Source organism: Xyrauchen texanus, chromosome 21, assembly GCF_025860055.1.
Source record: "Xyrauchen texanus isolate HMW12.3.18 chromosome 21, RBS_HiC_50CHRs, whole genome shotgun sequence".
Taxonomy (NCBI): domain Eukaryota; kingdom Metazoa; phylum Chordata; class Actinopteri; order Cypriniformes; family Catostomidae; genus Xyrauchen; species Xyrauchen texanus.
Window position 1 is genome coordinate 2979977 of NC_068296.1, and position 15380 is coordinate 2995356.

At 40.9% G+C, this 15380-nt stretch overlaps 1 protein-coding gene across 4 annotated transcripts in view; it reads left to right on the forward strand.

Moving 5' to 3' along the window:
• The window catches only part of frmd4a (FERM domain containing 4A), a 193636-nt gene that overhangs the window by 145296 nt on the left and 32960 nt on the right, over positions 1-15380 (forward strand). For all 4 annotated transcript variants that reach the window (XM_052151836.1, XM_052151835.1, XM_052151834.1 and 1 more), the window contains exons 4-8: positions 489-581; positions 8237-8321; positions 11307-11363; positions 11854-11876; positions 13822-13905. In XM_052151836.1, the coding sequence (XP_052007796.1) occupies positions 489-581; positions 8237-8321; positions 11307-11363; positions 11854-11876; positions 13822-13905 (342 nt within the window). The remainder of the gene's footprint in view (positions 1-488; positions 582-8236; positions 8322-11306; positions 11364-11853; positions 11877-13821; positions 13906-15380) is intronic.

Genomic DNA, 15380 nt, shown 5'->3' on the forward strand with positions numbered 1-15380 from the left:
CACAAGCAGCATCTCGCATGCTCTCTCTGCTGGAGTACTCGAGGGACAATGTTATTTGTAGTTTGAAAGAATTTGAAATGTTGTCTGGTGACCTTTGACCCCCTGCTGGACATCTTTCCTAACAAGGGCATGGCAGATTCCAGTCGCCCGGGACAACATGCAAATAGATGCATTTCACTGTCAGAAACAAACGCACTGGCACAATGATGTCATTTTCTTAAACAAACACAATTTAAAGCATTGTGTCATCGCTTGTTTGTTTCCGTTCATAGCTTATTTCGTGGAAGAGCAACACATTTCTTTCACTTCCATAATGCATGAAAGTCGCACTATGTATGATGACATCCTGGATGTAAAACGACCCTCTTGTGGTTCATTATTCTCAGGACATTGTATGACGTTATGAAGCACCGTGAATGAGATGTTGTAACATACTTCCGGTTGCTATTAGTGATCCTATCATTCATTTCTCTCGGGATGTGTCACAGGAGTCATTTCAGCTGGTTGCAGCTGGATCGGCGTGTTCTGGAACACGAATTTCCCAAGAAATCTGGACCCATTGTGCTTTTCTTCTGCGTTAGGTGAGTACAGCTGCAACAAATGACACAAATACTGCATTTCTGAACCTTGTGAACTTCCTATAGGGACTGTATTTTTGGGCATTAAATTGGATGTTTAAATACGCCTATGACTGCCATTTCCCAAGGGTATCCCAACCAGGGGTTCATGGAATTGTGATAGAATTGTTGTGATAGAAATGTTAAGTTGACTAGAAATGTATAGAAGAAATATATTTGGGCTGTTAACCGATTCATATTTTTAATCAAATGAATCACAATTAATTGCATACATAAATATTGGCTGAGAAAGCCCTTCAAATAACATTAATTCAATATATAATGATTAATATATAAATAATTATTAGTTCATAATAATTTGGCACACAAGTAAAGCATTGATAAGACAAGACAAAAAGTGGCTTTAGAATGCAATATATTGTTTATTTCCATATTATTGAACATAAGCCTGTTATTAGCCTACAATTCACAGCTATCCATTTTGCAATTTAATTCGTCAGTCAGTCCAAGACTTATTCAGAGGGCTTGTTTATGGACTCGTCAGTGTACACCTGCATCAGATGGACACTTTTGGAGTGTCTCGGTTGTTGGTTTGTCAACTGGGCAGAGAAACTAAGTTTAAATTTTTACCTTAAATATTTTCAAAATTTGAAAAATATTAGAATTTTAAATTGACGTTGTTTCTTTAGTCCACAAGAGGGCGCAATAAATACATAAACTGTACCAACATTGTTACATTATTGCAAAAAATATTCCTGGCTGTTAAAAAAGAGCATTTCATTTTCAACTAATGTGCATAAAATAAATAAACTAAAAGTTCAAATGTTAAGTCAAAAGTAAAGTGAGCGTGTAAACGCTTTATTAGACAGTTGCAGTGATGCAACAGTATACTTCCCCCGACTCAAGCTTCAACATTGTTTTTATCCAGTACAGTTGCATGATGGGTAGCGATATTCCCAGATAGCAGTGGTATCCGGCTGAACTCGGTGGTGAAGCGGCTCAGACTATGAGCACAGACCAGGGGCTGTTCAATCAGACGAAACACAACAGACTGGAACTGAACGTGAGGATCTCGAGACACATTTCCAATTTGAACATCTTTCCAGACAAAGCATTTAAACAACTCATTGCTTAATCTAATAAAAGACGCAACGGCCAAAGACCACCACCGACTTTAAGGGGCTGTTCACACCGAACACTTTTGCAACCGTCCATTTGTTTTCTATGTAAACGCGCACTAGACGAACGTCTTTGTTTTGTTTTTGTTTATTCAGCGTCTCATTGAGGGGGTGCTGTTTTTTAGACGATTTGACACCTGCTTTCTGTTAAACTGTATTTGTTGCGCTGTGTCTAGCCTTTATTAGTGCAAGAATGTGATCCTACTGAAGTCATCGTCAGTGCATAACAGTGATAACATACACCCCACCCTGAAATGTACTTATTAATTCCCCTAAAGGCAACAAATATAATGCAAAAAGCAATGGGGCCAAAACAGAGCCCTGGGGAACACCACAGGACACAGATGCTGTTGATGAGACATCATTTTGAACTCGGTCTGATAAGTATGACGAGAACCTCCTCAAGGCTGTTCCAGAGACACCAACACCTTTTCTGAGGCTTTCCACCAATATACAGTGATCGACAGTGTCAAAAGCAGCTGTAAGATCTAAAAGAATCAGTACCGAACATTTACCTGCATCACCAATTCTAAACGGTAACTTAGAAATAGGCCTACCTGTATAGTTTTGGGGCAAAGATGGATCAAGATTAGTTTTTTAAGAAGTGGTTGAACAGCAGCTTTTTTTAAATAAATTGGAGCATAACCAGATATCAGTGAATATGTAATTATAGAGAGCACACAAGGACCAATAGTGTCAATTACACTTTTGATCAGAGGGTACCACATCAAGGGAACTGAAGGAAATAACCAGAACTAACCAGTTCTGATCTTCTAATGTTATCGGATTATTGGCCTGGAGATACAAGGTATTTGAAGGGAATGAGAGGGAATAATGTCATCTCGTATATTGTTTATCTTACGAAAAATACAGTAAACTGTTGCACTCATCAACTGAAGAGATTGGAACAGCTGGTGATATAGAAGAGACAATGTTATTAATGGTGTGGAACTGAATTTTGGGATTGCATCTGGTACTAGATGTAGTTATGGCATCCTTAACCATGCTATTGAAACCAAGCGTGCCACACAAGCCCTTAAAAGTGAAGCCAAAACGTCTCGATCGCCCCCCGGTGACTGGTCCTAGTATAGGTCATAAGCCCCGCCTCCCCATGTTATTCAACGGGACGTGAGACCAACTAAACAATTAAATTACACTTCACATATCTTTTTTCCAAAGATAGTTTCTGTCATTTACTGTCGTTTCTATCACGTTGATGTCATTTCAAGTGTTTGTTTTCAAAATAAGTTTGTTTTTAGTTATTTGATGCTATAAAAACAGTGCTGTGACATCATGACTGACAGCTGTGATTGACAGGTTCTCTGAGCGTTGTCACTGAAGCACCAACTGACTTTTTTTCGGGATCTTTGGAGGACTGAGGAGATTGGAGCTTTAAATGTATTATCTAAATTTCTATAATTAATTATTTCACACCGTCAAAAGTCAAAAGTGCAGGGGCGTGTCCTTGCGATTGATTCAGCGAGAGTGAGGGCGGGACCTTGATTTCGCGGCTTTACTTCCTGCTCACTACTGCGCAGGTCTGGTCCCGAAATCGCAACTGCGCAGACTCAAGTCCCAAGATGTCAGCGCCATATCGGGACACTGGCGGCTTCAGTTCTCACCAATGGAAAAGAGCGAAGGGGCGTCGGCCATCTTTTTTTACAGTCTATGATTGAAACCCATTAAGAGATCTTTTAAACTAGTAAATTAGAAGATTTCCACCACCGCTCAGTTTTACGACAAATCCGTTTAAAAGACGGCTGGAATTGATCAAAGGAGCTGCTCTTGATTTCATAGGAGCAACTTCATCCAATATTGAAAGGCAAAATGCATTAAACGATTGCACTTGAACATCTATATTACTATGTGACATAATAATGGAGGTATTTTCAAAAGCAGAATGGTTATTTAGGATGGGAGAATTAATTAACCGACTACCACATGATGAGTTTAGATTAAAGGGCAGGTCTGAGATACAAAGGTCCTCAGACAAAACAGTGCTGATATGTAAACCAAATCTAAAGACAAGATCTAGAGATGCACTTTTATATGAGTGGGTTCAGTAACAAGTAAGATTAAAGTTAGATGCACATTTATCAGAGACATCATCAAGATGAAAATTAAAATTACCAAGAATCACAATACTAGAAAACTTTGGGTAGGGATGGACTGGGCCAATGGTGCCCTTGACTACCCGGGGGGCCCTGGTCTTTACGGTTGCGCTATCCTATTTGGCGATCTCCCCGCTCGAAAACCCATCAACAATGAAAACGAACCAACCCCCAACTTTTGGAGGGGGGCCCTTGGAGATAATTGGCCCTGGGGCCTTTTCAAGTCATAATTCGTCCCTGGTTTGGGCCAGGTGGACGGTAAATGAAAACACAGCAGAAAGGATTAGTACGTCCAACTTGAACCATTTGCATTTCAAAAGAGGAGAAAGATCCGACATTTACCATCTGACAAAAGAAATGTTTCCTAAACAGCAAGTCCTCCACCACGACCTGAGGTTCTAGGCAGGCTAATAAAAGTGAGATAATTTGGGCATAATTCTTAAAACGGAGCCATCCATCCATCTTCAACCGCTTATCCGAAGTCGGGTCGCGGGGGCAGCTGCTCCAGCAGGGGGCCCCAAACTTCCCTATCCCAAGCCACATTAACCAGCTCTGACTGGGGGACCCTGAGGTGTTCCCAGGCCAGTGTGGAGATGTAATTTCTCCACCTAATCCTGGGTCTTCCATGAGGGCTCCTCCCCGCTGGACGTGCCTGAAACACCTCCCTAGGGAGGCGCCCAGGTGGCATCCTTACCAGATGCCCAAACCACCTCAACTGACTCCTTTCGACGCAAAGGAGCAGCGGCGCTACTCCGAGCTCCTCACGGATGACTGAGCTCCTCACCCTATCTCTAAGGGAGAAGCCCGCCACCCTTCTGAGGAAGCCCATTTCGGCCGCTTGTACTCGCGACCTAGTTCTTTCGGTCATGACCCAGCCTTCATGACCATAGGTGAGGGTAGGAACAAAAATTGACCGGTAGATCGAGAGCTTTGCCTTCCGGCTCAGCTCTCTTTTTTTGACAACGGTGCGATAGAGCGAGTGCAATACCGCCCCCGCTGCCCCGATTCTCCAGCCAACCTCCCGCTCCATTGTCCCGTCACTCGTGAACAAGACCCCGAGGTACTTGAACTCCTTCACTTGGGTCAATACCTCCTTCGGAGCATTTTCAATATTTCTCCGCTAGGTTTCAGTCAAAAACAAAACGTCCAACTCAATGGTTTGAAGAATGTCATTCAACACAAAAGTTTAGTTGGTTATTGAACGAGCATTTACCAGTGCCATCTTGAGAGGTATAGTAACGACTTCGCCAGGGATTCTGCGAGGAAGCGTACGGAGGCCACAGATAAGTAGGATACACTGAGGCTAAACTCATCTGCAACGATCAGCCTCCGCTTCACCTCAATTCTGGCCCTATTCCCTCACTTCCTCCGATGTCTGTGGGAACTTTGGTGTTGAAATCCACCACCAAAATCACCGGCTAACTGCGTTGACATGGACAGTAGGGATTGTGGAATATCAGCCCATAGAGGTAGAGCACTATGATCCACCATAGATGATCTTATGTATAAAAGAGTTTGGCGATCATACACCTGAGCGGCAAGACCATCATTAAGAAGCAGCAGAAAAATCAGAGCGACACACAAAACGAGGTAGACGGATAGAGGCAGCGGCTGAGCCAAACACGCCATCTTGCGCCACATTATTTTGGGAAAACATTATCTTAATTTGTTACTCAAAAAAGCATTTTACAGTCTCAATATTATTATTTAGTTAATTATTTATAGTTGACACTATATAAGTAGCACTATAGCTGTTGCCCCTAAATCTACACAGTGCCACTATAACCCCTCTAGGGGCCTTTTAAGGCCTGTTTCGATTATTAATTAGCAAAAAAATTGACACTTGCTGTTTCGAAAAAATACGTAACACTTTGAGAGTGAATTGGGCCACTGGGGTCAGAGCTAGCAAAGACGCAGCCAATCAGAATCTACCGTTTTCCTCATTAACAACCCCATCAATTTGAGTGCCATGGCAACAGCCGAGTTTTAATCAAACTTGCTGAGCGTGATATATTTATTTATATTACCTACACTAAGAACAGGGCAGTATGTGTATTGCTTGTGTGTATGTGTGTTTCTGAGAGAGAGAGAGAGAGAGAGAGAGAGAGAGAGAGAGGGTGTTAAAGTAGGCTTGTTTGATGCACACTGTATTTTACTGTGTGCATCAATCGCATCGTGATCAGCACACAGTCGTACATTACCACTCTTACTGTGGGTGGATGCTGGTTTATTGGTTTCAAGTTCAGCATTTCACCCATTAGTTAGGACACATTTTGATTGCTTTTCTGTCAGTCTATTCTACTTTAATCACTTTGATTTCCCTTTTCTGGGTTACACGCACACACTGACACAAATAAAGGCATAGACACACATGCATGCACTTTGCTTTAATTGTTGCATGCATCTTCTGCATGAGCGATTGCATGAGAGTGCTGTTTAAAGGAACAGTTTTAATGCATGCATGTCGACTTCTGTACATCAGTGTGTATGTGTATGTATGTATATGTGTGTGAGTGTGTATGTATGTATGTATATGTGTGTGTGTGTGTGTGTGTGTGTGTGTGTGTGTGTGTGTGTGTGTGTGTGTGTGTGTGTGAGAGCATGATATCTATTTCTCTACCCGTGATTGGGCTATTGATTGGAGAGTGCTGAAGTCTTTGATGCATGTAAGTCTCAGATTCACTCACATCTCAAATTAAACCAGCTGTCAATACAGTTTTAATCACTTTAATCTCTCTCTCGCTTTCACTCTCTCTCTCTCTCTCCTATTCTCTTTTTCTGTGTCTCTGTCTCTCTCTAAATAGCAAATCATGGACTCTTAAGCACGTGTCATGTGTTGTAGGCTTCATTTTGAGTTCATTGCATGCCTCTTCGTATGTTCAAAGGCATGATCATCGCTTTTATGTATTATAGGTCTGCAGGGGAATTTAACGGAAACCTGAACTGGGCCTGTAAACAAGACCCGACCAACAGCATTTTAATGTTAGGGTAGAACCTGATATAATAATCTTTCCTGGAAAATATTTTTAGTCTAATAAAACTCTTTAACTGTGAAGGTTTGACTTAAAAGGTTTTTGCTACATGCACAAATGCATGGTAACGATCCAGACTCGGGATATTAACTACAAAAACATTGGAGTTGCAAACTTATGATAATGAGTTGTAAACGTTTTTTTGGGGCAGTTGCCTGGCCACGGATCCAAAATGTCAATGTAATGATCTCCGTGCCACTTAATTATCACTCTTGCCTTGTGACATGGTGCTCCATCATGCTAGAAAATGCCCGGATCATCACCAAATTGTCCCTGGATCGTTGGGAGAAGTTGCTGTTGCGGGACGTTTTGATAACATTCTTTATTCTCGGCAGTGTTTTTGGGCAGAATTGTGAGAGAGCCCACTCCCTGTGATGAAAACGATTGTCAGAACACTGGTAAATAATACAGAAACGCATCAACACGGTTTGTGAAAGGGTCCATTAAACCACAAAAGGTTACTATTTAATGAAATAAATAAATAGTCTGCGTGTGCTGCACTCTTCATGATGAATGTGTGAAGCATGCAGCACATACAGACTATATATTTATTTAATTAAATATCAGCTTTTTGGGGGTTTAATAATCACACTGGGCCATGAAGCGAACTGCTTATCTATAGGTGAGAAACTACCATTGAAAACACAGAAAAGCCCAAATGAAAGCTCGATTTAAATGGACGCGTAAAATGGGGGAAAAAATACAATATGTTACTACTGTATAGTAATGTAATATTTACTGTAATTAACAATAATAACAACAACAATGTATAAAAGAAATATCTCACATCTGTGATGTTCTGATTGTAAGAGCATTTGATAAATATAATGCAAAGTTGTGTTAAAATAAATGCAATTATATAATTATGTTTTATTTGAATCAACTTTTAATGAATTAATTTGATTAGACACCATTTCGATGATAATGTTTAACTAAGTTGTCGAATACGGAAGTTCAGATAAAATAACCATTGCACACGTCATGTCCTCTCTTGTGTTTTTGCCTAAATATCACATAAAGTGTCCTGGAAACCTGTCCCTTGAAAAGAGAGGGAACCCTGTTATTCATGGTTTGTTTGTTGCCATAGTTCCCACTAACCCTAATCTGAGCACTACATGAAGATTGCACAATAGGAATAGTTTTATTTGTGTAGGTTTTGAGAGGGAGGGAGGATTCAAGAATGGATAAATGAGTGTTTATGATGCCCTCTGCTGGTTGGTCTATGAATCTGCATGTCCAACTCCTCTCTTGAATTGTCAAGTTAACCCAGCAACATGATAACAGCTGTTTTTAAACTGTAGCCATATTTCAATGTGTGATATCTTGTTGTTCTTCAGGTTCTACATAGAGAGTATCTCTTATCTGAAGGACAATGCCACAATAGAGCTGTTCTTCCTCAATGCAAAGTCATGCATCTATAAGGTAAAGTTTTATCAAAGCAGTGCAGCATACATGAGTTAGGGCAGATGAACTGTATCTTAGATAGCAGAATCCCTCTTTGAGCCTCACTGGAATCAATAGCTGGTTTTATGACTGATTTTTAAGTGTCTATCTGACTAATCTGACTTAAATGTCCAGCCTCAGGTGACTATATTCTTCATTAAATTGCTGACTTATGTATGGGAGGGTCAACAGGTGTAATTTGGGGAATGTTTTTGTGGTGTGAGTGTTCTACCACTACAGGGCGGCTTCAACTACTGCCCCATAACGGCATGTGGAGAAGCCTGCATTCATGTCATTTGAAATTAAGATAGGACAGGTTTCACATCGTTTATAAATCTCATAAAAAGATGCAAGATAATCACTATATTTTACCGGCTGTTTTAAGCTGTTAATATGAACAGAAATCCTATTTTTTTCTTGCAAACATATTCAACCTATTTCAAAACACCATTTAACATTTACATTTATGCATTTGGCAGACGCTTTTATCCAAAGCGACTTACAGTGCACTTATTACAGGGACAATCCCCCCGGAGCAACCTGGAGTTAAGTGCCTTACTCAAGGACACAATGGTGGTGGCTGTGGGGATCGAACCAGCAACCTTCTGATTACCAGCCCTGTGCTTTAGCCACTACGCCACCACCACTCCATTAGTGTTTACAAAAAAGATAACTCGTTACTGTTGCCTTCACGTGATATTGGAATGATTGTAAATACGAGTTTCCTACTTGGATGTCGTAATAACGTCTGGGAAACTCTGAGATAATTTAGATACGCTGGAGGCATAATCTTTCAACATGGCAAAAGAGTATTTATCAATATAGTGAATTATGGGTTTTATTCTAAATGCTGCAACCTTCTTAACGATTTTATGCATATTGTACATTTTTTACAGAGAAAATAGCATGTATTTGACCATTATCGTCAGCAAGTCTACTGACATATACACTGATCAGCCACAACATGACCTCTCTCAACAACAAGGTGTTTCCGTTCTGCCGCTCACGGGATGTTTTTTTTGTTTTTGGCTCCATTCTGAGTAAATTCTAGAGACTGTTGTGTGTTAAAATCCCAGAAATACTCAAACCAGCCCGTCTGGCATCAACAATCATCCATGCAATTATCTAATCAGCCAATCGTGTTGCAGTAGTGCAGTACATAAAATCATGCATATACGGGTCAGGAGCTTCAGTTAATGTTCACATCAACCATCAGAATAGGGAAAAATGTGATCTCAGTGATTTGGAGCATGGCATGTTTGTTGGTGCCAGACGGGTTGGTTTGAGTATTTCTGGGGTTGTCGCTGTTTTGGTGGTACAAGGGGGAACTGCACAATATTAGGCAGATGGTTTTAATGTTGTGGCTGATTGGTGTATGATTAAAGTGTCAAATTACAGTGGCAAGAAAAAGTATGTGAACCCTTTAGAATTAGCTGGTTCTGCATTATTTTCTCATCTTCATCAAAGTCACAAGTATAGACAAACACAAACAAACAATTGTAATATTTAATGTCTTTATTAAACACATCACAGCATTAAGACACTCCAAAAGGTGGATTTTTGACATTATCGTGTAGGATATCTTGATAAACTTGGGAATTAAATCCCAAGTTACCTCTGATGGCAAGCGGTCCAGACCCTGAAGTAGCAAAGCAGCCCCAAATCATGATGCTCCCTCCAACGTACTCCACCATTGGGATGATATTTCATGTTGGTATGCGGTGCCCTTTTTTATGCGAAAAAGTAGTGATGTGTATTCTTCCCAAACAGTTCAACATTAGTTTCATCAGTCCACAACACATTTTCCCAGTAGTGTTGTGGAGTGTCAAGGTGGTCTTTGGCTTCCTTCATGATGTCCTGCCATGAACACCATACCTGTTTAATGTTTTCTGTATAGTAGACTCATGAACGGAGATGTTAACCAGTTCCAATGAGTCCTTCAAGTCTTTATCTGTCACTCTAGGGTTCTTGTTTACCTCATTGAGCATTCTGCGGCCCTTTGAGTCATCTTGGCTGGACGGCCACTTCTAGTGAGAGTACCTATAGTACTAAATCATCTCCATTTATATGCAATGCGTCTAACTGTGGACAGATGAACATCTAAGCTCTTTCAGATAACTTTGTAACCCTGTCCAGCGTTATGCAAAGCAACTATCTTGATCGTAGGTCTTCTGAGATCTCTTCTTATGAGGCATGGTCCACGTCAGCAGATGCGAATAGCAAACTCAAAATGTTTGAGTGCTTTTTACAAGTCAAAGTAGCTCTAACCCGCACCTCCAATCTCAATTCAATTAATTGGATGCCAGGTTAGCCAACTCCTGAGTCTAATTAGCATTTGTTGACGCCATTAGCCTAGGGGTTCACATACTTTTTCCAACCTACACTGTGAATGTTTGAACAAGAACAAGAACACTTAACACACAATAATAGTTTGTGTGATATTAGTTAAAAGAGGAAGATCAAACCAGATTTTAAGACAAATTTAGTCTTAAATGCAGGTAATTCCAAAGGGTTCACATACTTTTTTTTTGTAGCTATATAAGAAAGTCCTCCATGCTTCCTATTCTTTCCAACAACAAAGCACTTGCTCACTGATCACATACCACTCATTCTCACCTTTATTGCTCACAAGAGTCATGTTTCCAATGTCATTCCAGTAATGTGTGACATTCCTGGAATTCCTGACCCAGTGTGTTCGGCTAAGGCAATTAAACGCTACGTTTGACTTGGTCATTGAAGTCATAAAGACCCCGTACACTTCAAAACTGCAGTTTATTACTCAGGAAATAACTGAACTGATTTAGATAGACCCTTCAGTGATAAGTAAACAGATCAGACCGTTGCAGAAGAAAGAGAGGAGATAATACAGAGATTAGCGAAGATGCTCTGGTGTACCGTCTGCTGTAATCTGTGATCCTCTCTCTATCTCTCTCTCTCTCTCTCTCTCTCATGCTCATTGTCTAGGAGCTCATAGAGGTGGACAGTGAGGTGGTGTTTGAACTGGCCTCCTACATCCTACAGGTGAGGTCATCAGTAGCATGTCATTTTGTGTAAATGCACTTCTGTGGGTGTAATTAGTTCTTTATGCTCATACTTCGGGTTAGAGGTTATTAAAAACTGAATGACACTTCACTGAGACTTAACGTACTTCTTTGTGTAGGTTATAGAGTCATGTCCAGGTCACTGCAATATTTCAGCCCGACATGGTGCTTTATTTTAAATCAAAAACAGAATGTTTCCTTTGTTCTGTAAGTTATCCAAACATGTAAAATGCTGTTGAGAAATATGGCTTTCCTTTATGACTCTGTGTGATCCAGGTGGAGTAGGATCAGGTATGTTATGTGTGTTTGACCTTTTAGAGGATTCAGTCCAGATGGCAGAGACTTCGTCCCCCACTGAGACACACACACACACACACACACATATCAGAGCATGCAATCTATGCAAGCCTCTCGTTTACCAGACGCACTCATTACTGATATTAAAATATGTCGTTTTCTGTCTCCAACAGGAAGCTAAAGGAGACTTCACAAGGTAAGAGTTCATTTGAATGAATCAATCAACTTCCAGTGACCTTTTTAACACACACACACACACACACACACACACACACACACACACACACACACACACACACACACACACACACTATCAAAGTCTCTATCAGTGTATCACTGCAGACTGAAAGCAGATCCAATTTGTGGCATATATCAAACTCTCCTTCCCACATGAGCACACGATCCAAGAGTGAGAGAGAGATGGGGGTGTGAACCCTGGGAACGGAGACAGAGAGGAGGAAATGGAATGCAGAGGATAAACAGTGTTAAATTACACGCACCAACCCATTGCTTTCTCTGTCACACACACACTTAGACAAACACACTTTCTACACACACAACATCTCAGCTATAAATCTGTTACATGTGCATCCTTCCAACTCTACTCTGTCACTATGGTACCTTTCCTCTACCTCGTACACTTCTCAATGACTGCACCACATTTTGCATACTTCGATTATGCAAAAGTATGTACTTTACTGGTGATGGGGAATGCATGTAATAAAACAGTGCGCCAGTATTGGGAAAACCTACGACAGCATGCATCAAGTGATGCAACAAAATATGTATTTTTTGGCCAAAATAGACAATTCTGGACACAATGGGGCGAAAACATACATTGACGTCATAACATTTAGATTTAAACAACTTAACCCTAACCCTAACTTACCAACTTATCAATGGATAGAATTTCCCAATTCACAAGTCCTCATGGTGGCGTAGTGACTGGTGGCGGAGGACGAATCTCAGTTGCCTCCGCGTCTGAAACCGTCAAGCTGCGCATCTTATCATGTGACTTGAGCATGTTATCACGGAAACCTAGCGCGTATGGAGGCTCCCGTTATTCTCCGCGGCATCCACGCACCCCACCGAGAGCAAGAACCACATTATAGCGACCACGAAGAGGTTACCCCATGTGACTCAACCCTCCCTAGCTACCGGGCAAATTGGTTGCTTAGGAGACCTGACTGGAGTCACTCTGTCATTGGGTTGTGGTTAATGCTGTGCAATGTTTGCCATTTCGATGCTCAGCCCCGTAATCGCTGCTGGCGGCTATATTTATGCAACTATTCGTTTATGATGTCCAACAGTTTTAAGACGAAGCAAGTGCAAACTCAAAGTGGCGTTTCCCAGTGCTGTGAGAGGCACGAGTGAGGCTGAAACTCGCGGACACGTCCATTCTCGCGCGTTTGGCGTGAGGGCCGAGAAAAAATATGGATTTTCTATCTATCTGTGATCTTCATTTGATGATATCGATTCTTAAAATCCCCAAACCCATCTTTTACTCTATGCGTAGCCCTTTACAATGAGAGTATGTCACTCACATACTTGACCTCAATGGCTAATTAGCCACTGCTTGGTAATATTTCCGTTAAGCGCTAAGAGTTCAGCATCCTTTCACTGCTTGTTGACAGTAAAAGTTTGGTTTGCCTTGTAATGTGTGTCCAAAGATGAGATCCATGTAATCCATTTGTCATTGAAAATGTCTCCTATAGTTCCCTTTTTGGTCTTTACAACAAAAATAAGCATTTTATTCGAATCAAACATGGCACTGATATTGTAAACATTGCATTAAAGTCCCTGTTCTTAAAGAGACAGTACCGGGAATTATCACGAGGTCTACATATTGTTGTAAATATTTGTAAAAGGACAAATTATGTATCTAAACCATAAACAAACACACACACACACATACGTCTCAATGGTTTTCAAGAGATTATGACCGATTATTCCAAAAAGCATGTGTACATATGCATACTTGTAGAATCTTTGGCATGCTTTTTTCTGCTTACTGTGATTTGGGACACACTAATTCTTCCTTGCATACCATTTAAGAGGGATAGTATGCAAATTGGATGCATATAATCTTTCTACCTTTCTCTGCACCTCTCATTTTTGGTTTGGTGTTGTTTTGTCCGCAGTAATGATGCTACTAGGGCCGATCTGAAGAAACTGCCAGCACTGCCTACACAAGCACTGAAGGAGCACCCTTCACTCGCATACTGGTGAGACACACTCATTCACAGCTGTCAGCTGATAATGGAGAGGTAATAGAGGAAGTTACTGTTTACGAACAAATGCTCCGCCCCTTCCGGGTCTTTTGGTAGCCCAGAAAAGTACTGCCGTCTATGGGCGCTTCGGTCAAATTGTGCTGGATGAAACATCCCATTTCCTACAGATTATTGGAGATTAGGGCTTCTTTCAATTTTCACCAGATCGTCACATTGGGAAAGACTCTTTTAATGTCCAAAGTGCTGTCGCTGTGACAGATATGAGGTCAGATATGATCTAACGATGATCTTATATGATCAAGACCACCATATACGATATATCTGCCATGTCTGCCAAATGCATAAATGTAAATATCGGCGGCTGTGGCTCAGTTGGTAGAGCGGGTCGGCTGCCAGTCGCAGGGTTGGCGGGTCAATTCCCGGCCCACTTGACTCCACATGCCGAAGTGTCCTTAGGCAAGAAGACACTGAACCCCAAGTTGCTCCCAATGGCAAGGTAGCACCTTGCATGGCAGCTCTGCCACCATTGGTGTATGAATGGTAATTGGGACACTGTGTAAAGCGCTTTGGTAACCGCTAAGGTTAAAAATAAAGCTATAAAATTGTTAGTAATTTAAGCAGTTAAGACACATATTGTATGTCTGATGGTAGTTTTCATTTCTAAGCACCCAAATTCTCAGGCCTTAGAAGTATTAAATGTGTGATGATGTGTATTCATCGACCTGTGACATGTCCAACATAATCACACAGGCGCACTGAACCAAGTTTGAAATTGTTTTGCATTTACATTGATTAAAACTTCAGTGCTGCTTATATCCACCATTGAAATCTGCTGCTCGAAAGAACCCAGAGGCGCGTTTCCTGCGGTGTGACGTCAGAGTAATTTCATCTATAAGGCGACAAATCACATCTTTGTTCTTGGAGAACCATGGGAAAAGATTCCCTTGAGAAATCTGGTACCCTAATGTAGTTTAAATTATATTTGATCTGGCCCTTTTAAATATTGCACTCTCTTTAAACTAGGGCTGTGCCAGTACTATCAAATATCGATACAGTGCAATACTTTTCCTCTTAGTATCGCATCGATACTTTAGATCCATGTATCGATATTTTAAGGGGCCAAGGACTGCGTAGCCCCTATTGTATCAGTTAGTATTATTATTATTATTCCTTCTCAATAGGAGTCTATGGCCGCCCATAGAAAAGTTTGTAGGAAAATGGTGAAATTTGGCACACTGATAGAGGTGGTCATAAATAGTCCCCATAGCAAATTTGGGATCTGTAGGACAAACCTCATAGCGCCACCACCAGTCCAAAAATGCAATTTCTTTTGCGTGCATCTTTTGAACCATTTGTCCTATTAACAAAATATTTTGTTGGTCTGATTACTCTCCTATTAATGTTTCAAATGAACCCCCATACATTATAACTCCGCCCATTACATTGGCTGCCATCTTGGATGATTATGT